Source organism: Microcaecilia unicolor, chromosome 5, assembly GCF_901765095.1.
Source record: "Microcaecilia unicolor chromosome 5, aMicUni1.1, whole genome shotgun sequence".
NCBI lineage: Eukaryota > Metazoa > Chordata > Amphibia > Gymnophiona > Siphonopidae > Microcaecilia > Microcaecilia unicolor.
Window position 1 is genome coordinate 209,425,876 of NC_044035.1, and position 23,729 is coordinate 209,449,604.

Consider the following 23,729-nt stretch of genomic DNA (forward strand, 5'->3'; position numbering starts at 1 on the left):
ATTAATACAACATGAGTTGGGACTAGTGGGCATTTGGAGAGCCCTTCACCTGGATGAAAAAGGTTATACTTTCTATTCTCATGTGCATAAGGTCCAGGCCTGATTAGATTATATATTATCTCCTCTATTTTCGAGGACTCGTAGGGCAGACATTGAAGAGAGCGCAATTTCAGATCATAGTATGGTATGGGCAGACTTGGGTAGTCTAAGGGGTAAAAGGGAGGCGGGGATGGCGAATGAATCCTACATATACCTAGACCCGGAATTCAAATCTTTCTTAATTGAAGAATGACAGCATTATCTTGCGGATAATAATCCGCAAGACACCGATCCAGTGGTGTTCTGGGAAGCAGGAAAGGCAGTCATGCGGGGAAAGATTATGTTTAAATCATTTTTATTGGCAAAGACAAATTATGACAACTTTGCAATGAAAATACAAAAGCAATAATACCAACCATGAATCCAGTATCATTAAGTAATTTTTTGATTTCTGCCCCCCCCCACCCTCCCCCCATTAAACAGCCATCCTTTTTAAGTGCCATAATTCCCAACGTTTTACCACTCAACATAGTTATATTTAAAATATCAGAATATACATACCAAACATGGTAAATACAACCTACTAACACATATAACAAATGATATCTAAGCACACATATAAAGCCATTCAGTGTACTTTGGCAGTTTATTCTCCCCTCCCCTTCCACCCTACCCAATTAACTTCTACCCCTTCCCTCCCCATCCCGTTCCAATGTATGGGTCAGAAATTTAATATGTGACTTTTCCCTTTATGTGGTAAGGTATTCCACATGGGTTCCCATCTGGCCTTGAATCGTAATCCAGGGACACTATCCCATTGTCGCACCCCGCATCTATCTATCCTCATTTGTTGTATCATTTGTGTTCTCCAAGTTTGTAAGGAAGGGCACGACGGGGAGAGCCAAGCCCTCAGAATAGATATGATGCCAAAATAAATGGCCATTCCCATAAATCCCTTGAAACCTGCCGGAGGATCCGAGGTATACTTGAACTGGTGAAAAAGGAGCAGCGGGTCATAAACCAACGAGCAGTCCCATATTCCATCTACCTTCTGTAGCAGGCTCTGCCAGAAATGGCGCACCACAGGGCAATGCCAGAACATATGCCCCAAGGAGGCGTCTCTGACTCCACATTTCGGGCAGACCCCAGTCCCCCCAATGTTTGCTAGCATGGCCCGCTTTGGCGATATATACATTCGCATTATAAAGCGGTATAATTTTTCCCGCTGGTAGACAGAGAGTCTCAACATGTATATACCCTTTATATATAAGCGACAGAGGTCAGTGGTAATCTCACACCCTAAATCAGTCTTCCAACTCATGGCCAATCTCACATAATTTATTTCGGCCATGGTATCCTTTAGTTGTCGATGATGGTACCTCAAAGGGACCGACATTTGTGAGCCTAAAGAATAATTCTCCGCTAGAATGTCAGTTACATCCTCAGTTAGATCAGTCCAAAGCAGTGAGGAAATATAATGCTGTAGTTGGTAATAGGCAAAGTAATGTACCGGGGAGATCCCATATTGCTTCTGTAAGTCACTAAATGATTTAATGTGACCCTCTTCATTAATTACCTGATTAATGTATACAATACCCTTATTTGCCCAGGCTCCAAATACGCTACGCCCCCTTCCTGGTGGAAAAGCCGGGTTTTGACAGATGGAGAGGAATGGAGTGGTCTTAGCTGAGAGATGATGCCTCTTACACAACCATCTCCAAGTGGCTCTTAGAGATTTCAAAAGTGGGTGACGCTGGAATGCCCCCCGCGGTAACTGCCCCCCTGAGTGCAACAAGTGACTAAAATGCACTCCTTCAATTAAAGATGTTTCTACTTCTGTAAGAGAGAAGTCCGAGGTTCCCCTGTACCAATCATTTATGTGCCTCATTGAACATGCAATCGTGAGATTTCTTAGACTCAAAAGGCCCATACCACCACCCTCTCTTGGAGTTATTAAAACTCCCATGGCAAGTCTAGGTCGCTTCCCTCTCCAAAGAAACTTTTGTATCAACCTATCTACCACCCGTTCATCCTTCTTTGTCAGATATAATGGTAGCAGCTGGAATACATACAACCATTTTGGTATTAGGATCATATTAACCAATGCAATCCGCCCCCATAGCGATATAGGCAGATCCTGCCACATCACAAGTTTCCGTCTAGTCATCTCTATCAGAGGTTCCACATTAGTTTTATACAATTGTTCAAGATCTCTAGTAATCAGTACCCCCAGGTATTTCAAGGTACCCACTACCCACTTAAGAGGAAACTGCCCTCTCCACCGTTGTTCCAATTTTTCATCTAAGGCCAAAGCACACGATTTCTGTAAATTTAAGGAGAACCCTGCCAGCTTTCCAAACTCTGCTATTATTTCTAACGCCTTCTCTAAGGATACTTGCGGGTCCTCCAGCAGCAGCATTATGTCATCAGCATACGCTATCGCTGCCTGCCTCTCATTCCCCAGCATAATTCCCGCGGGGAAAGATTATAGAATACATGTCATGCATGAGGAAAAAATGGGATGGGGAAGTTCTTTCCCTGCTGAACAATTGCAGGATTCTAGGGTGGCAGTGTTGAGGAGGGATCAGGAGGCAAAGGGTACATTTCAAGATTTGAAAACCAGCATCGATGATATTTTGAACCAAAGGGCCCTGAGAGATATTCAGTTATACAAATACAAACTCCATAGGTGGGGCAACAAGGCAGGGAGATTATTAGCGAGTTTAGTTCGCAATAGGCCTGCGAAGCAAGTGATTTCGCACGTTAAAGCTAAGTCGGGGAAGATGTGTGAAATGGAATCAGACATTCAGGCAACTTTTGTGGACTTTTATCAAACGCTGTATGATTCGGGACACTGCGACTCAGGGAAACGCACAGATTTCTTTAAAGAACTCTGTCTTCCAGCATTAGCCCCAGATAAGCTAGATGTATTAAATGCGCCATAAAAGGGGAGGTAATTCAGGCTGTACTCAAGAGGCTCAAATTGGCGAAGGCGCCTAGGCCGGATGGCTTAGGACCCGAGTTTTATAAGATCTTGGGGTACACATGATAGGCCCCTTGGTGAACTGGGGCAGGCTCTGATTACACCGGGCCAGGATGTGGGAGATTTAACCCATGCTACCATAGTAGTACTGCCAAAGCCAGGGAGAGATAAGGACAGCTGGGTTTGTGCAGGCCGATTTCTTTACTAAATCAGGATATCAAGATGTTTGCCAGCATTTTGGCTTCTAGATTGGGGAGGGTCCTTCCCTCATTGGTTCATGGGGACCAGACTGGGTTTGTCCCGGGCAAGTATGCCTTTACAAACATCCTGAGGGCGCTGAGCGCTATGCAGGCTAGGGGGGGAAAGCCGGGGGACGTAATCGTTGCGAGCCTCGATGCGGAAAAAGCGTTCGATAAAATACTATGGGACCATCTGTGTTGGATTCTTCCACAATTTGGCATATATGGGGAGTTTCTTTCCGGGGGTGAGAGCGCTGTATAGCAAGCCCACAGCTCAAATACTGATAAATGGAGAATTATCTAATAAATTTGCATTAGAAAGAGGCACGTGACAGGGCTATCCCTTGTCCCCTGTGCTATTTGTTCTGGCGCTTGAGCCCCTGGCCTGCAAGATATGACAACTGGTGGAACTGCAGGGGATACAGGTGGGAGAGCAGGAATACAAAGTTAACCTCTTTGCAGATGACATGTTAATATTCTTGGGCCATGCGTCGCGGGGACTTACCCTACTTATCGAGCTAATCCAGCAATTCGGGATGTTCTCAGGCCTTAAGATCAACTTTGAGAAGTCAGAGGCGATGGCTCTGTCTTCTAACTGTGAGTGTAGACAACTTCCAAACTTCCCCTTGACCTGGTCGGTAGGCCCCCTGAAATATTTAGGAGTATACTTGTATTTGGATTTCCCTCTGATGTATAAAAAGAATGTAAGTGACAAGTTGGAAGTAATCCGGGGGTTGTGTAGTAGATGGAGGGAATATCCCATCTCCTTTTTGGGCAGAGTAGCACTGGTGAAGATGGTGCTTTTCCCCAAGGTCTTATACCCAATTTAGATGATGCCCATATGGATAAAAAAACAAGGATGAAAGAAAGTTCCAGGGTATGATTTCTTCTTTTATTTGGGGTAATCGGAGGGTGCGTATTGGTTACAATGTTGGTCAGGGATAGGAACGAAGGGGGGGGGGTAAAGCTACCGGATCTTAGATATATAATGTTGCAGCAGCATTAAGATGGATCCACAAAATACACACGGGGGTGCGGGTGTTCGCACCGGTCGATGTCTGAACATGAAGCCGAGCCGTTTTTGCTCTTCTCGGGCCTACATAATATTGGATCACAGGTCCAATTGTCTCGGCTTATTGCCCACTAAGATTAGCTTGGCAATGTGGTGGGGGAAGTGGGGGGGGGGGGGGCAGGAGGAGTCTCCCCATTCTTAGAGATACGGAATAATCCTTGGTTCCTAGCGGGACAGGGGAATCATCATCTTTTCAAAAATGGGCTCAAGGGGGATGTCGTTATGTTGGCCAGCTGATAGAAGCAGGAGACGGCAGTCTCCCATCTTTGAGAAGTGCCAAGCAAAGTGGCAGCTGCCGCAGCAGTTATTCTTTTCTCACTTACAGCTAATACACTATGTGCAATCTCTGAGACGCCAAGGTAAAGAGTATCCGACATTTACTAAGCTCGATGATAACTTCATGCAGCTGCCAACGGAGCACAACAGACTGTCATATTGGTCTAAGGTGCGACTGGCATGGAGTCCGATAATCTCTTTTGCCCAGCTAGCACAGCAATGGAGTTCACTGATAGGAAAGGAGATATCAGAGAAAGAACTATCTAGATGTTCCACCTGGCTTTTAAAATTACCCCCAATGTAGGGCTTCATGAAATCCAATTCAAAATTTTACATATGGCATATGTCACAAGAAGTAAGGGTAAGATGTTGGGTCTGTGGGATTCAGAAGAATGTGACATGTCAAAGGGGTAAGGGTACCATAGTGCATCATTTTTTAGAATGTTGAGTATTGCGGGGTTTCTGGAAGGGAGTTCTGGGGAAACTGGAAGGGGCCCTTCAGGTTCCGGTGGAATGGACATATGGTATATTACTGTTAGGATCAGACGTTGAACTGGTAGGACAGGGGCTCTCTGCCCACCAATGTAAATTCGTCCTTTTGGCACTAGTGTTAGCAAAAAGGGTTATCTTGCAGTGCTGGATAGATAAATGGTCTAAGATGGCGACCGGGTAAGAGGTCAAGCCCTATGTTACTATGACCTCCCCGGACCTTACCTGGACTTGGCCGAAGAACCGGGCCGATTCGCGTCCCCATCCTCCCCACTCGCAGAAGGAACCGCGACTGTTGGCGCCTATCCCCGTGAGCCGACTGGGAGAGTCCCTGGATCGACCCTAGACCGACCGGACCCGAAAACAGCTGGAACCAAGCTCCCGGCTGCTGCGGCCCGGCAGGAGCGACCGCAAGTCGACCGGGAGATTCCCTGGACAGATTGGAGCCCGAGAGCGGCTGAGGTCAGGCTCCCGGCTGCTACACCCCGCGAGGTTGGTACAGTGTGCCAGCGCGAGCAACGCCCCCCACACCAACAGCGACCGAGGGACTGCTCCGTATCCGGTTGGCTCGGCCTCACTGTGAGGTCTGCGACCTCGCTACGAAGGTGTGCTTGCGGTCCACCGCACATGGCGTAACCAGGGATCTAACACCTGGTCCCAAGGCGAGCCGAACACCTGATCCGCACACGACCCAGCGCAGGCGAGACGACCGGTGGAAGCACTGCCCGACGACCCAGACGGAGCACGGTGTTGGGGGGAACAGAGATCGGAGCGGCAAGGACTCCCATCTGTGCCATTTCCATTCTACTCTCCACCTCCACCTCCTGCTACTGATACAGTGGACCCTGGCAGCGTCCCCCCACCGCCACCACCACCTTATTCTTGTGATCCCAGTGGCAGTGATCTTCCCCGAGCCGCAGCAGCACACTGGCTGTGACTTGAGTGAAACTCGGTATCAGCAACGCAGGACAGTGGAAATAGAGATTGGCCATATAGCTTCCTTGCTCAAAGAGGTCCAGCTAGGCCCACTTCCACTCCAACTCCTTTAAAGACTCATAAGCTCACAAGCTCACTGCTAGGATATGAGTGAATGCCAATGACGGCTGCACATAGCACTGGAAACAGAGACTAACCAAGCAGCTTCCTGGCTTACAACAGACCAGACAGGATCACTTCCACTCCAGCCTAATAAACCCCTTTCGAACTTGTCAGGTAAGAGGAGAAAAGGAACAACCCGATGGCATCGCTACTACTACTACTACTACTTGACATTTCTAAAGTGCTGATCCCGACCTTGCAGCCGACCATCACGGAAAAACGCAGAAAAGTGGAAACAGAGACTAACCAATAAGGTAAAAACAATATCTCCTAAAAACATCACCATTTGCAAGTTGTCCTACAGATATAAGCAGTGGAATCCACATTTTTTGTTGCCCGATATGAAAATGACAAAGAAAAAATTCTCTACTATCTCACACCCTCACATGCTGAAAATAGAACCAGACGAGAAACGTGAGTAGAAATAACTTTAAGTTCACCCTCACAGACACCTAGAAAACTCCTATTAAAAAAATAATAATAATCACCACTCCCACCTTAAAGGGAATCCCATAGAGAAACAACAAAATGATTATCACCAAACTAATTCTAATAACCTACACAATATCCCTAATTCACCAAACACTAACCACCAACAACACCCACAATACTTAACCCCTTTAGATTACCCAGGCACAACACACCTCACCAGAATAACAATAGTCAAAATAATGAAAAAAACCACCCCACGGGGTCAATCATACCACAAAGGAAAGAAAGGACATAATAAACCTACACAACAAGAGAACAGACAACTGAAGAAAATCATCACAACTGCGAACATAAAAGACCCCTACCAAACCATTCAGGTGGGATACATAAACGCCAGATCAGTAGTAAATAAAACAACAACAATAACTGACTGGATCACAGCAGACAATCTTGACCTAGCACTCATCGGCAAAACATGGATCCACAATCACAAAGACCCCATAATCCTAGAACTGTGCCCTCTGGGCTACAAAATTGCAGACTGGACAAGGAAAGAAAAAAGAGGAGGTGGAATAGCACTAATCTATAAATCCCATTTCACCGTAACAACAACTGCTGAGTCTATAACACCAGAATTTGAAATCGCCTCAGTTAGAATCCATTGTGCTACCTTGCTCAACCAACTAAGCGTGGTCCTGTTTTATAGACCACCAGGAAACTGGCAAGAATGCCAGTCAAACTTTATGGATTTTATATCGAATACATGTGTATCCAACTCTAACCTACTCATAATAGGGGACATAAACCTACACCTGGAAGACCCTAATGCAACCAATGCACGTGAGTGCAAAGACTTCCTACAACTATGGGACCTTAGCTTGCTTAATATGCAAGCTACACATGTCAAAGAACACACAATTGACCTCATTACATACAAACTATCCTTAGACTCTAACCTTATACTTATAGATACAAAATGGACGACTATACCATGGTCAGACCACCATAAACTAAACGCAACCCTACAATGGCGGAAAAAAGACACACACACCAAACAAGAATACACAACCTACACCACTAGAGGACAGATTGATCCTGTTACATTCTGGTAACAGATCTACAGTTGGAGGAGGGACGCAGCCTGCCTCCCTCCTCTTTCAGTCGACGCCACCGCAAAATGGCGGCGCCCTGCCCAGCCCTGCCCTGCCTATTGCGCCTGCCAGCATGCAACTGCATGCTGGACAGGGCTCACCATTCCTCCCCAATGATCGGCAAACTCTAACGCCAGCTCAGAGCTGGCGTTGAGTTTGCCGCGGCCAGCGACCCAATCTTTGGCGCGCTGGATGCTGATCATTGGGGGTGAATGCGTTAAGCGCTGATTAGCAAGCATTTGCAAGCTACTTTGCATGCTACTTGCGCTACGAGCCCGCGAGTGCGTTTCACGCGCTCGAGGGCTCCGATCATGGGTCGGCAGCAAATTCCGGCGCTAGTATGGCATTAACAGCCTCTAACGCCGGAGTTTGCTTTTGATCATGAGGGCCCATGTGCCTAATGTAATGGGAGAGACTGCACCTTACACTTAACAAGGAGTTGATTACTGTGAGTTCCATGTTAATTGTTTCACATTAGCTGCCACATCAACACCTCAATTGGTGTTAACTGTATCATGTTGTTTTCAGTATAGTTAGCACAAAATAAATGTGTTTCTTCATTAAATGTATGCTGGGGCACTTAATGCAGAGGATTTGCAGTAATTGCAACATTTTACTGCAAATTAATAAATGGGCCCTTCTATGGGTAAAATAGTGCTTTATCTGCACAAAAGTACTTTTATAAAATTACCTATTCTATATGTGGGTAAATGATTTGCATAGAACCATTTCATACCTACATCTTTTTCATTTTGAAGATCAGCTTACATTACTCAAAATTATTACAATGAAAGAAATAATCTCTCATTAATAAGAGGAATTAGAGTGGCCTAGTGGTTAGGATGGTGGACTTTGGTCCTGGGGAACTGAGGACCTGTGTTCAATTCCCACTTCAGGCATAGGCAGCTCCTTGTGACTCTGGGCAAGTCACTTAACCCTCCATTGCCCCATGTAAGCCGCATTGAGCCTGCCATGAGTGGGAAAGCGCGGGGTACAAATGTAAAAAAAAAAAAAAAAAAAAATTGGGACTTGATATACCGCCTTTCTGAGGTTTTTGCAACTACATTCAAAGCGGTTTACATATATTCAGGTACTTCTTTTGTGCCAGAGGCAATGGAGGGTTAAGTGACTTGCCCAGAGCTGCAATGGGAATTGAACTCAGTTCCCCAGGATCAAAGTCCACTGCACTAACCACTAGGTTACTCCTCCACTCCTAAGAAAATTATGCACTAAGAATTCCAAACAGGTAACTTAATGAGAGATCCTATTAGACACATTCAACTTCAGCGCTATTCTCAATGGCATTATTGCCAGCACCTTCAAGTCCAGTTTGGCAGGTGGAAAATGCTGCCCCACCCTCAGACAGGTTTCCATCTTCAAGCTGCCCTCTCTTGGAGCAGCCTCTCCTCCTCGTAGCACAACCACCTTAATGAGCCCAGCAGAGAGATTAGGGGAAACCCTGTTAGGTAGGTTCTAATCTTCCCCTTCCACTTTCCCATGTTAGTGGAGCTCAGAAAGAGCAGTGAGGCAGGCGTCCTCCCGTATCAGTGGCCATCTTTTCTCCCAGTCTTCACACATATTTTTACCTAAGGCTTAATCTGGAGACAAAAAGGAAATGGAACTGTGGAGCAAGGGTTGGAGTGAATGGGCCAGGATCAGGAGCAACAGGAGAAAAGAGACTGAATTAGGGAGCAAAGTGACTATTCTCTGCTCTGTCTGCTCCAGGCTCACTCCTGCTTTTCCTCTTCCCTGCAGATTGCCTGGAGCACAACCCACTTGCTGCTCTGGCTCAGCAATATGAAAAGACTTGGTAGAACTATGTTCCAGGCTGTTCCCCAGAAATTAAGTCCTGATTTTACCTGCTATAGGAAGAAGTCGTCCTTAAGGTAGGGTTGGAGTAGGATTTGGAACTATGTGCATACTTTGAATTTTCAAACATAAATGCACATTTATAGTCAGTAAAAGCATTAGCACAGAATCTGGGGTGTGTAGTCAACATGGCATCAGGCAACAGCTAGCATGCAGAGGATTATGCTGGTTTATTTGCCTTGTGATGAGCAAACACAAAAATTCAGGTATATTCCCTGGACCGAACCGGGACTTCTGTCTCTTACCCAAATGAAGATAGATTCCTTTGTACGGCTACAAGCAGATTAAGTATTGGGGCAAGCTTTTTGTGAGGCATTGTCTCTCAGCCCCAATCGCCTGCCTCCAGAACTTCTGGCAACTTTTCTGAGTGATGCAGAGCCTGATGTTGATGTAGAAGATGTTCAGCTGTGGAGTGTGAGTGGGGGAGCGACCAGGTTGGATTCTAGAACACAATCTATACAGGCTGGATGCTATTTTGATCTTTGTACTGACAAAAACCAGTGGTGGAAAAGCACAATGGTTGGAAGAACAGAATTTGTAGTTGTTGGACAGCTGAGGAAAGAGGTAGACAACTCCCTCCTGCATTACTGTCATCAATATCTGGAGCTTTGGTGGAAACTTCATTATTAGCTATTCAGTGAATTTAAAGTTTAATCAAGTGCTAGAATCTCTGGGGGAGCTGAAGGCTCAGGGGTTACAAAATATCTAACATGTGGCTCAACAAAAACTTAAGATATAGAGTTGGAAAAGAATGTTCTTTCAGTGTAGGAAACAGCAGTGGGATCAGTTGGTAATTCATTTACAAAAATTAGAAGAATAGTCAAATGTTTGGCAGTTAAAATTTAATGCGAAGAAGTGCAAAGTGATGCACTTGGGGTGTAGAAATCCAAAAGAGCAGTATGTGCTAGGGGGTGAGAGACTGACTTGCATGGATCAGGAGAAAGACCTTGGGGTAGTAGTGTCTGAGGATCTCAAGGCAGCAAAACAATATGACAAGGCAGTGGCTGTTGCTTGAAGAATGCTAGACTACATAGAGAGAAGCATAGCCTACAGAAGAAAGAAGGTGTTGATGCTCCTGTACAAATCACTAATGAGGCTCCACTTGGAGTATTATGTCTAGTTTTGGAGGCTGTATCTCTTCAAAGATATAAAAAGATGAGATAGTTCAGAGGAAAAGGACAAAATGATACAGGGTTTGTGCCAAAAGATGTATGAGAACAGACTGGAGACCTTGAATATGTCTACACTAGAGAAAAGGAAAGAGAGAGGTGATATGATACAGACATTTAAGTACTTGAAAGGTATTAATATACCAACCTCTTCCAAAGACATAGGGGCGGTAGAACTAGAGGACAAGAATGGAGGATGCAGGAGATAGACTTGGGAGTAACATCAGGGTAGTGGATGCTGATCTGCTATGGATTTACAGCCTGTCTCACTAACACAGACTATCCAATAATTACCGTGGATTCTTTTGGATTCGTGATGAGTAATGAAACCTTTATTAGAGGAAGCTAGATTCTACAATTGGTTAATATATACATATATATACTGGTTAGCACATATACAGTAATTAGCTATAGAAACACAATGGTTAGCTGTATAAACAATCATGACATCACTGGTCTCTACATCTAAGCAATGCAAAGAGTTCTTTGACCAGGAAAGAAACAATAATTACATACATACAATCATCACTGGTTCTGGAAGCTCAGGCCCTTATCTCATCAGCCGGGAGGTCCGTTGCAGCGAGAGCCAGGAGCTTTTTGGACCAGGAACATCACTGATCTCTCATCATCCAAGCTCATGTTATCAAAAGAGCTAGGAGCTTTTGACCAGGAACAACAGATTTCTGCGCAGCCCGTACGTGCTCACAGATGAACCCCACTGTGCTGTGACAAGCCCTCCCTTTTTATTAGACACTGATCTCATGTCCAAAACTATGGAAAGTTACAGGAACGCCTCTAAGGGAAAACTACAGAATGTACATGAGGATGCAGTCACATGCTTCCGGCCCAAGTAAACAGCCCACTGGCCAGGTGGTTCATCTCTTGGCTTCGAGCATATCCTGCTTCCCCCCTGCACAAACTGAATCGGTTAGAGAGATGCCTTATCTTTCACATTCCAACTTATTTTTATATTCACAAGGAAAGTTACTTTTGGTCAGAAAAACAAGATTTCAGAGGGTATTATTGGACAAAAGCAGGATAGAAAAGCAATCCTTTAAGATGACACTTAAACAATGAATGAAACAGAATTACTTCTAATCAACAACACAAACCCCAGGTGCAATGGTCGTACAAGACAGGGTTGAAAAGCAATCTTTTAAAATTCACTTCCATTACAGATGCCTAGAACACCCTTCCAGGAAAGGTGGTGGGTAAAAAACGGTGACAAATTCAAAAATGCATGGGACAGACACAGGGGATGCCTAAATAGAAAGAGGATGGAAATACAACACGGCTGTTGAGATGTTATGTTGGGCAAGAGTAGTGGGAACTAAAGCCAAAATCAGACAGACTTCTATGGTCTGCATCCCACAAGTGTCAAAAGACTGAGGAAGACTGGCTAAATCCAGCATGGGGGAACTAAGGCTGATGCCAGACAGACCTCTACGGTCTGTGTCTCACAAATGGCAAAAGACAGTTGAAGCTTTGGCAACTCCAGTGTTGTAGATTACTGCAAGTAAGAGTGCTGTGCAGCATAGGGGGGAGGGGAGGGGAGGGGAAGATATCTTGACTGAGAAGTTGAATACTATCAGCAGTACTTGGGGATCATATATGGTTATAACCAAGACATAGTAACATAGTAAATGACGGCAGATAAAGACCTGAATGGTCCATCCAGTCTGCCCAACAAGACAAATCCATTTTACATGGTGTTTGATACTTTATATAAGTACATACGAAAAAGCCACACTGGGAAAAGACCAAGGGTCCATCGAGCCCAGCATCCTGTCCACGACAGTGGCCAATCCAGGCCAAGGACACCTGGCAAGCTTTCCAAATGTACAAACATTCTATACATGTTATTCCTGGAATTGTGGATTTTTTCCAAGTCCATTTAGTAGTGGTTTATGGACTTGTCCTTTAGGAAACCGTCTAACCCCTTTTTAAACTCTGCCAAGCTAACCGCCTTCACCACGTTCTCCGGCAACGAATTCCAGAGTTTAATTATGCGTTGGGTGAAGAAAACGTTTTCTCCGATTTGTTTTAAATTTACTACACTGTAGTTTCATCGCATGCCCCCTACTCCTAATATTTTTGGAAAGCGTGAACAGACGCTTCACATCCACTTGTTCCACTCCACTCATTATTTTATATACCTCTATCATGTCTCCCCTCAGCCGTCTCTTCTCCAAACTGAAAAGCCCTAGACTCCTTTGTCTTTCTCCATAGGGAAGTCGTCCCATCCCCGCTATCATTTTCGTCGCCCTTCGCTGCACCTTTTCCAATTCTACTATATCTTTCTTGAGATGTGGCGACCAGAATTGAACACAATACTCAAGGTGCGGTCGCACCATGGAGCGATACAAAGGCATTATAACATCCTCACACCTGTTTTCCATACCTTTCCTAATAATACCCAACATTCTATTCGCTTTCCTAGCCGCAGCAGCACACTGAGCAGAAGGTTTGAGTGTGTTATCGACGACGACACCTAGATCCCTTTCTTGGTCCGTAACTCCTAACGTGGAACCTTGCATGACGTAGCTATAATTTGGGTTCTTTTTTCCCACATGCATCACCTTGCACTTGCTCACATTAAACGTCATCTGCCATTTAGCCGCTCAGTCTCATAAGGTCTTTCTGTAATTTTTCACAATCCTGTCGCGAGTTAACAACTTTGAATAACTTTGTGTCATCAGCAAATTTAATTACCTCACTAGTTACTCCCATCTCTAAATCATTTATAAATATATTAAAAAGCAGCGATCCTAGCACAGTCCCCTGAGGAACCCCACTAACTACCCTTCTCCATTGTGAATACTGCCCATTTAATCCCACTCTCTGTTTCCTATCCTTCAGCCAGTTTTTAATCCACAATAGGACATTTCCTCCTATTCCATGACTCTCCAATTTCCTCTGTAGCCTTTCATGAGGTACCTTGTCAAACGCCTTTTGAAAATCCAGATACACAATATCAACCAGCTCATGTTTGTTTACTCCTTCAAAGAATTGAAGTAAATGGGTCAGGCAAGATTTCCCCACACAAAAGCCATGCTGACTCGTTCTCAGTAATCCATGTCCTTGGATGTGCTCTGTAGTTTTGTTTTTAATAATAGCCTCTACCATTTTCCCCAGCACCAGCGTCAGACTCACCGGTCTATAATTTCCCAGATCTCCCCTGGAACCTTTTTTGAAAATCGGCGTTACATTGGCCACCCTCCAATCTTCCGGTACCACGCTCGATTTTAAGGATAAATTGCATATCACTAACAGTAGCTCCGCAAGCTCATTTTTCAGTTCTATCAGTACTCTACAATGAATACCATCCAGTCCAGGAGATTTGCTACTCTTCAGTTTGCTGCACTGCCCCATTACGTCCTCCAGATTTACCGTGAAGTCAGTAAGTTTCTCCGACTCATCCACTTGAAATACCATTTCCGACACCGGTATCCCACCCAAATCTTCCTCGGTGAAGACCAAAGCAAAGAATTCATTCAATCTCTCCGCTACGTCTTTGCCTTCCTTGATTGCCCCTTTTACCCCTCGGTCATCCAGCGGCCCAACCGATTCTTTTGCCGGCTTCCTGCTTTTAATATACCGAAAAAATTTTTACTGTTTTTTTGCCTCTAATGCTATCTTTTTTTCATAATCCCTCTTGGCCTTCTTTATCTGCGCCTTGCATTTGCTTTGACACTCCTTATGCTTCTTGTTATTTTCAGACGGTTCCTTCTTCCATTTTCTGAAGGCGTTTCTTTTAGCCCTAATAGCTTCCTTCACCTCACTTTTCAACCACGCCGGCTGTCTTTTGGACTTCCGTCTTTCTTTCCTAATTCTCTTAACTCTGAACATTTTGACCTTGAACAGTACTTATAAGGTTTGTAATCCCATTTGCTGTGTTTAATTGAACCTGCATAGATAATTTAGTATTGAATGTGTCTGTAGTTATGCTATCAACGAAGAGCTTAAAAAATAAAAAGCTGCAAGGAAATGTATTCTGGACATCTTTGGGATGCACATTCCATTACCATCTCAGTGAAAACCAAGTGCAGTCAAATACAGAGGCGTGTGTCTGTACATTGTAAAAGTAGTTTTGGTATGTATCAGTGGTCAGCAGCGATTTTATACGTTTTCTTTTTAAATATATGGTGGTTATAATCTGCTTCTCAAACAGTATTCGTAATTTTTTAATGTTTTAGATTTCTTTAGTGGAGAAATACATTGAACAACAGCTGATCAAGAGGCTTCCTAGCTTTAATATGACATCTTTCACTGCATCTTTACAGTAAGTTGTCTTTTTGCTTGTCTAGATTCAATTTGTGAGGTATTTTGAATGCATTTGGATTTGTGCTCCTTGTGAATAAAAGCAGATAAATATAGCAAAAAAAACTGACATCTCTCTTTCCCCCCCCCCCCCCCCCCCCCAAACTTCTCACCTACCCATGGGCTCCTCAAAACGTTGCAGTGGGTCCCCGCAGAGATGGCGCTGAAAGCTGCCTCTCTGGCCATCGGGACCTTTCTTCTGACTCGTCCCACCCACAGAAGGTTGAATCTGAGCAGCAGGATACAACAGAGAAAAGGTTCCACTAGTCAGAGAGGCAGCTTTCAGCACTGCCCCTGCAGCAACCCACTGTAGCCTTTAGAGGACCCAGGGGGCATCATCTCTTTCTGCCTTCATTGCCATTTTTCCAAGCAGACACAGTGTGCCGTTTTGTGGATCATCAAACAAACCGTAAGTCAAGATGGCCCTGTGACCCATGGCCCATGTGAAAATGCACAAATATATATTTGTAAGAAATGTGAATTATTTACCAGTGAGCATCTTCAATTTGTTTTATTTAAGATATAAATTTGTGAGACTGAGATTTGGGGGTTGCGAGTCTACATGATGTAATTTGAGAAAGAAACCCAAATTGTACCAAGCCTACAGTGGCTGGAAGCTTAGGCCCTGTGTGCCCTATTTGAGGTGCCATATCTTTTTGTGTATGCATGGTAGGGGCAGGCCTGCCATAGCAGCTTTATTTTGTGTATATTTGATTTAAATATACATAGTTCTTGAAATTGAAACAGTACAATAAAAAATAAATCCTATATAATAAAAAGCACCTCCAACGTTCTGAAGCTGACTCCGTGGCACTTAAACCTTGAGGCATTCGTGCTCTTCATCTCATGAATTGAAGTCAGTACTTCCTGGTACGTCACCAGAGACACTGACCAATCACATGAAAGCAGCACGAGGCACACCAACGGACTGATGCACACTGCCACAACCTCCCTCTCCTGTCCGACTTCAGACATCCGCCCTCTCCTCTTCGACTTTGGACCTCCCCCTCCTCCCCGACCAACTCCCTCCCGAATCGCCATGCCGCTACAAAAAAACCAAAGCCGGCACTTACTAGCTGATCCCCCCTGCAGCGCAGCACTGACAGCTGGAGCCAAGGGAAATGCTCTGGCTCTGAAAACAGCAGCAGTCAGTCAGGCAGGAACTAACTCCCTAACTCTCCGCAAATTCTTTGTTTAAAATAAATTTTATGGTTCACAGATTTTTTTTTCAAAGTGAGGAGAGAATGAGAGAACCAAGCAGAGAGCACAGAATCCTGTCAGATGAGAGTACAGGGTGAGGCAGGGGCCTTGCAGTAAGGTATTCCCCCAAAGGTGACTGAGGGAGGAAGGGGGGAGGGGGACCCTGGAACTGGGAGGTAGGGAGGACCTGGAACTAGGGGGGAGCGGGACCCTGGAACTGGGAGGGCGTGGGGGAGGGGGACGACCCTGGGAGGGAGGGGGGGGAGAAAAACCCTGGAACTGGGAGGGAGGGGGGAGGGACCCTGGAACTGGGAGGGAGGCGGGGGCCCTGGCACACACTCTCATTCTCACAGACACTCTCTCTCTCTCACAGACACACTCGCACCCAGTCTCACTCTCTCTCTCACACAGTCACTCTCACACACACTCACTCAAACATACACCCTCCGAGGAAAACCTTGCTAGTGCCCGTTTCATTTGTTTCAGAAACTGGCCTTTTTTCCTAGTATTGTATAAAGTGAGCAAACTGATGTTTTGTGCTTTTCCATCTCCAACTGCTGCTCCAGTGTTTCTGAGATTTGGCAAGCTCACGGGGATTGTGGGAGAGGTTATTTTTTCCTGACATAGCAGTATCCTGACACGTGTGGGGGGAAACAGGTAATGCTGTTTCCAAATTCTGTGCTGCATTCCTTATTAAAATCTAAAATCATAATTTTTTAGTCATTTAAGATCAGTACACAGACTTTCGTAATATACTTTTTCAATATTCTTGCATGTATTGTGCTAAATGTTAAGGTGGATAAATATATTTCTCCGAGGACAAGCAGGCTGCTTGTTCTTACTTATGGGTGACGTCCACGGCAGCACCTCCAATCGGAAACTTCACTAGCAAAGGCCTTTGCTAGTCCTTGCACGCCCATGCGATTTTGTTAAAAAAAAAAAAAAAAAGAGAGAGAGAGAGACCTTTCGGTCTTGTCCCTTCCCGTAAGTCCAGTTTGTTTTCCCCGACGTAAGTTTCCTTTCGGGGTAGGCCTTTTTTGAGGCCTCGGTACGGGTTTTTTCTCTCCCTATTTTTGGTGCCCTTAGTCGCCATTACGAATTTTGATTTCGCCGGCGTGATTTTTCTGCCCATGTCATCGAAGTCTCCCAGCGGCTTCAAGAAGTGCACCCAGTGCGCCCGGGTAATCTCGCTCACTGATAGGCACGCGTCGTGTCTTCAGTGTCTGGGGGCTGGGCACCGCTCGCAGGCCTGTAGTCTTTGCGCCCTTTTACAGAAGAGGACTCAGGTAGCGAGATTAGCCCAGTGGAACGTCCTGTTCTCGGGCTGTTCGTCGACAACAGCACCGGAGTCATCGAGTGCATCGACGTTGGCAGCTTCAAGACCTTCGACCTCGGCATCGACTGCATCGAGGTATAGACCCTCTGCATCGTCAGTACCGAGACATCGAAAGGCTGCGTCGGCGTCGGTGGTACCGGGACCTCCACTGTTGCTGATGTCGTCGGACGGTGGTGCTTCGACTGGAGTGCAGGTGAGGGCTGTCCATTCCCCTGCTGGTGGCGGTGAGCCTTCGGGTGGGTCTCCCCCTACCCTGAGGGCTTCTGCAGTACAGCCCCCCCCCCCCCCCCCCCCCCAGACCGACCTTCTTCGGCCTCGGCCCCGAGGAAGAGACGGCTGGATTCTACGTCCTCCTCGTCGGTACCGGGAAGCTCCGGTGACATGCTTCGTTTGAAAAAATCAAAGAAGCATCGACACCGGTCTCCTTCCTGCATCGGTACCGAGAGCTCTGGGTCGCCGAGGGAGTCGGCACCCAGTAGACATCGACACCGGGAGGACCGCTCACCCTCTGTTCAGGAGGTGTCGATGCGCTCCACCTTGGACAGCCCGGAACAGCCTCCACGCCCGGAACAGACTCTGACCTCGACACCTGCATCAGCTTCCATGTCTTTCTCCACAACCGCTCTGCACGAGAGTCTCCGGGCCGTTCTCCCAGAGATCCTGGGAGAGCTGTTGCGCCCTTCCCCTCCGGTACCGGGGGTGCTTGCGCCACCGGTACCGTCGAGTGAGGCGCCGGCTGGCCCCTTGCCCGGGGTGAGGTCTCCGACGTCGGTGCCGCTTGCAGTACCGACTGCGGCCGCCTCCCAGGAAGGCTCCCCGACGACGTCGGTGGAGGGAGCTTCGCCGGTGCTGGCGAGGGAGTCTACCTCTCGACGCTTCCGCCGTGGCCGTGTTTCCACGGAGTCGAGCCGGGCACGGCTCCAGACACAGGTTCATGAACTTGTGTCTGATACCGAAGGTGAGGCCTCGTGGGAGGAGGAGGAGGACATCAGATATTTCTCTGACGAGGAGTCTGATGGCCTTCCTTCTGATCCCACTCCCTCCCCTGAAAGGCAGCTTTCTCCTCCCGAAAGACTGTCTTTTGCGGCCTTTGTCCGGGAGATGTCTACGGCCATCCCCTTCCCGGTGGTTGTGGAGGATGAGCCCAGGGCTGAAATGTTTGAGCTCTTGGACTATCCTTCTCCACCTAAGGAAGCGTCCACAGTACCCATGCATCATGTCCTAAAAAAGACATTGCTGGCGAACTGGACCAAGCCTCTAAGTAATCCCCATATTCCCAAGAAGATCGAGTCCCAGTACCGGATCCATGGGGACCCAGAGCTGATGCGCACTCAGTTGCCTCACGACTCTGGTGTGGTGGATCTGGCCCTAAAGAACGCTAAGAGTTCTAGAGAGCATGCTTCGGCGCCCCCGGGCAGGGACTCTAGAACCTTAGGGGACTCTAGAACCTTAGACTCCTTTGGGAGGAAGGCCTACCATTCTTCTATGCTCGTGGCCAAAATCCAGTCTTACCAGCTCTACACGAGCATACATATGCGGAACAATGTGCGGCAGTTGGCGGGCTTGGTGGACAAGCTCCCTCCTGAGCAAGCCAAGCCATTTCAAGAGGTGGTCAGGCAGCTGAAGGCGTGCAGAAAATTCCTGGCCAGAGGGGTATACGATACCTTTGATGTTGCGTTCAGGGCCGCTGCTCAAGGTGTGGTGATGCGGATTGCGGACTCCCCTTGCCGAGCGGACAATATTTTTGGAGAGAAAGTCGAACAGGTGGTAGAGCAGCTCCACCAGCAGGATACCGCTTTCGACAAGTTCTCCCGCCGGCAGCCTTCAGCATCTACCTCCTCAGGTAGACGTTTTTATGGCGGAAGGAAGACTGTTCCCTACTCTTCTGGTAAGCGTAGGTACAATCCTCCTTCTCGACAGCCTGCGGCCCAGGCTAAGCCCCAGCGCGCTCACTCTCGTCAGCAGCGTGCGCCTCAGCAAGGCCCCACGGCTCCCCAGCAAAAGCAGGGTGCGAGCTTTTGACTGGCTCCAGCAGAGCATAGCCGACATCAACGTGTCAGTGCCGGGCGATCTGCCGGTCGGGGGGAGGTTGAAAGCTTTTCACCAAAGGTGGCCTCTTATAACCTCCGACCGTTGGGTTCTTCAAATAGTCCGGCAAGGATACACCCTCAATTTGGCCTCCAAACCTCCAAATTGCCCACCGGGAGCTCAATCCTACAGCTTCCAGCACAAGCAGGTACTTGCAGAGGAACTCTCCGCCCTTCTCAGCGCCAATGCGGTCGAGCCCGTGCCATCCGGGCAAGAAGGGCTGGGATTCTATTCCAGGTACTTCCTTGTGGAAAAGAAAACAGGGGGGATGCGTCCCATCCTAGACCTAAGGGCCCTGAACAAATATCTGGTCAAGGAAAAGTTCAGGATGCTTTCCCTGGGCACCCTTCTTCCCATGATTCAGGAAAATGACTGGCTATGCTCTCTGGACTTGAAGGACGCCTACACGCACATCCCGATACTGCCAGCTCACAGGCAGTATCTGCGATTTCAGGTGGGCACACATCACTTCCAGTACTGTGTGCTACCATTTGGGCTCGCCTCTGCGCCCAGAGTATTCACCAAGTGCCTAGCTGTAGTAGCAGCGGCGCTTCGCAGGCTGGGAGTGCACGTGTTCCCCTATCTCGACGATTGGCTGGTGAAGAACACATCCGAGGCAGGAGCTCTACAGTCCATGCAGAGGACTATTCGCCTCCTGGAGCTACTGGGGTTTGTGATAAATTATCCAAAGTCCCATCTTCTCCCAGTACAGAGACTCAAATTCATAGGAGCTCTGCTGGATTCTTGGACGGCTCGTGCCTATCTCCCAGAGACGAGAGCCAACAACTTGTTGTCCCTAGTCTCTCGGGTGCGAGCGTCCCAGCAGATCACAGCTCAGCAGATGTTGAGATTGTTGGGCCACATGGCCTCCACAGTTCATGTGACTCCCATGGCTGCCTTCACATGCGATCTGCTCAATGGACCCTAGCTTCCCAGTGGTTTCAGGCTGCTGGGGATCTAGAAGACGTGATCCACCTGTCCACGAGTTTTCTCAAATCCCTGTATTGGTGGACGATTTGGTCCAATTTGACTCTGGGACATCCTTTCCAAATTCCTCAGCCACAAAGAGTGCTGACTACGGATGCGTCTCTCCTGGGGTGGGGAGCTCATGTCGATGTGCTTCACACCCAGGGAAGCTGGTCCCTCCAGGAACGCGATCTGCAGATCAATCTCCAGGAGTTACGAGCGGTCTGGAACGCTCTGAAGACTTTCAGAGATCGGCTGTCCCACCAAATTATCCAAATTCAGACAGACAACCAGGTTGCCATGTATTACATCAACAAGCAGGGGGGCACCGGATCTCGCCCCCTGTGTCAGGAAGCCGTCAGCATGTGGCTCTGGGTTCGCCGTTTCGGCATGTGGCTCCAAGCCACATATCTGGCAGGCGTAAACAACAGTCTGGCCGACAGGTTGAGCAGGATTATGCAACCTCACGAGTGGTCGCTCAACTCCAGAGTGGTGCGCCAGATCTTCCAAGTGTGGGGCACCCCCTTGGTAGATCTCTTTGCATCTTGAGCCAACCACAAGGTCCCTCAGTTCTGTGCCAGACTTCAGGCCCACGGTCGACTGGCATCGGATGCCTTCCTCCTGGACTGGGGAGAAGGTCTGCTGTATGCTTATCCTCCCATACCTCTGGTGGGGAAGACTTTGTTGAAACTCAAGCAAGACCGGGGCACCATGATTCTGATTGCTCCCTTTTGGCCGCGTCAGATCTGGTTCCCTCTTCTTCTGGAGTTGTCCTCCGAAGAACCCTGGAGATTGGAGTGTTTTCCGACCCTCATCACACAGGACGAAGGGGCGCTTCTGCATCCCAACCTCCAGTCTCTGGCTCTCGCGGCCTGGATGTTGAGAGCGTAGACTTTGCCTCTTTGGGTCTGTCGGAGGGTGTCTTGCTTGCTTCCAGGAAAGATTCCACTAAGAGGAGTTACTTCTTTTTATGGAGGAGGTTTGCCGTATGGTGTGACAGCAAGGCCTTAGATCCTCGCTCCTGTCCTACACAGACCCTGCTTGAATACCTTCTGCACTTGTCTGAGTCCGGTCTGAAGACCAACTCTGTAAGGGTTCACCTTAGCGCAATCAGTGCATACCATTACCGTGTGGAAGGTAAGCCGATCTCAGGACAGCCTTTAGTTGTTCGCTTACACCAAATTTCATCATAACAGAGTAGTCCTCCGCACTCACCCTAAGTTCTTGCCAAAGGTTGTGTCGGAGTTCCATCTGAACCAGTCAATTGTCTTGCCAACATTCTTTCCCCGTCCTCATTCCTGCCCTGCTGAACGTCAGCTGCACACATTGGACTGCAAAAGATCATTGGCCTTCTATCTGGAGCGGACACAGCCCAACAGACAGTCCGCCCAATTGTTTGTTTCTTTTGATCCCAATAGGAGGGGAGTGGCTGTGGGGAAACGCACCATATCCAATTGGCTAGCAGATTGCATTTCCTTCACTTACGCCCAGGCTGGGCTGGCTCTTGAGGGTCATGTCAAGGCTCACAATGTTAGAGCCATGGCTGCGTCAGTGGCCCACTTGAAGTCAGCCACTATTGAAGAGATTTGCAAAGCTGCGACGTGGTCATCTGTCCACACATTCACATCTCATTACTGCCTGCAGCAGGATACCCGACGCGACAGTCGGTTCGGGCAGTCAGTGCTTCAGAATCTGTTCGGGGTTTAGAATCCAACTCCACCCCCCTAGGCCCATGTTTATTCTGTTCCAGGCTCCACTCTCAGTTAGTTGGATAAGTTGTTAGGTCAATCTCAGTTATGTCCTCGCCGTTGCGAGGCCCAATTGACCATGTTTGTTGTTTTGAGTGAGCCTGGGGGCTAGGGATACCCCATCAGTGAGAACAAGCAGCCTGCTTGTCCTCGGAGAAAGCGAATGCTACATACCTGTAGAAGGTATTCTCCGAGGACAGCAGGCTGATTGTTCTCACAAACCCGCCCGCCTCCCTTTGGAGTTGTGTCTTCCCTTGTCTTTGTCTTGCTACATATGGGACTGACGAACACGAGCCAGTTCGGGCGGGAAGACGGCCGCGCATGGGCGCGCGAGGACTAGCAAAGGCAAAGCCTTTGCTAGTGAAGTTTCCGATTGGAGGGGCTGCCGTGGACGTCACCCATTAGTGAGAACAATCAGCCTGTTGTCCTCGGAGAATACCTTCTACAGGTATGTAGCATTCGCTTTAACTTAGGAGGGGGTGAAAAAAAAGCAATTTATTAAAATTTACCAACCATTACATTTGGCAAAATATTGGAGAGAAGGAAGACAATTGTACAAAATAAGTATGATCAAATTGTTTAAATAAGAGAAATTTTAGGGATATTTTTTTTTACATTGTGAAACTCAAATGGTAGTAATCCTAGTTTCAGGCATTCCAGTTGGTTAATGCCATTTAACTGGCCCGACCTAGCATCCTTACTAAGATGACCTTTGCAGGGCACACTGTTAAATGGTGCAACTGAGAGGAAGATAAGCATCCAAAATATTTTTTTTTCATTTTTTTTATTTTTCAAAGAATGCTGCTTCTTAAAGGATCCTTTCAGGTAATTCATCAGTCTTACTGTTCAGTAGATATCAGGCTTCAAACCTTAAAAAACTGATGGTGTGCTTTGACAGTTTTAGTGCCGTGTCAGTGTGCCATGAGTTGAAAAAGGTTGAAAATCACTGGTCTAGCTAGACTAAAATGCAGTAAAATGGTGAATTTGTTTTTACTATAAGATCTATTAAACTGCAATACTCAAGTACTAGAGCTTAATAAATCCTGTGGGACTTATTCATGTTGCAGGCTGAGAAAATGATGCACAGCCACAGCAATATAGGATCACACTCCGAGCTGCTTTATTTCAAAGGAATATGTCACCCCATAGAAAATACCCCTCCAGTATATTTAACAAACTTAAAAAAATAAACCTGGCACCTAAATTTTTTCCCTTGCCCCTTAACAAGTTCCTTATCACACCCGTGCTTCACCA

At 47.1% G+C, this 23,729-nt stretch overlaps 1 protein-coding gene across 1 annotated transcript in view; it reads left to right on the forward strand.

Moving 5' to 3' along the window:
• Positions 1-23,729, forward strand: part of ARL2BP (ADP ribosylation factor like GTPase 2 binding protein) — a 332,657-nt gene that overhangs the window by 239,296 nt on the left and 69,632 nt on the right. Inside the window, exon 5 of the mRNA XM_030203732.1 lies at positions 15,014-15,099. Within this exon, the coding sequence (XP_030059592.1) occupies positions 15,014-15,099 (86 nt within the window). The remainder of the gene's footprint in view (positions 1-15,013; positions 15,100-23,729) is intronic.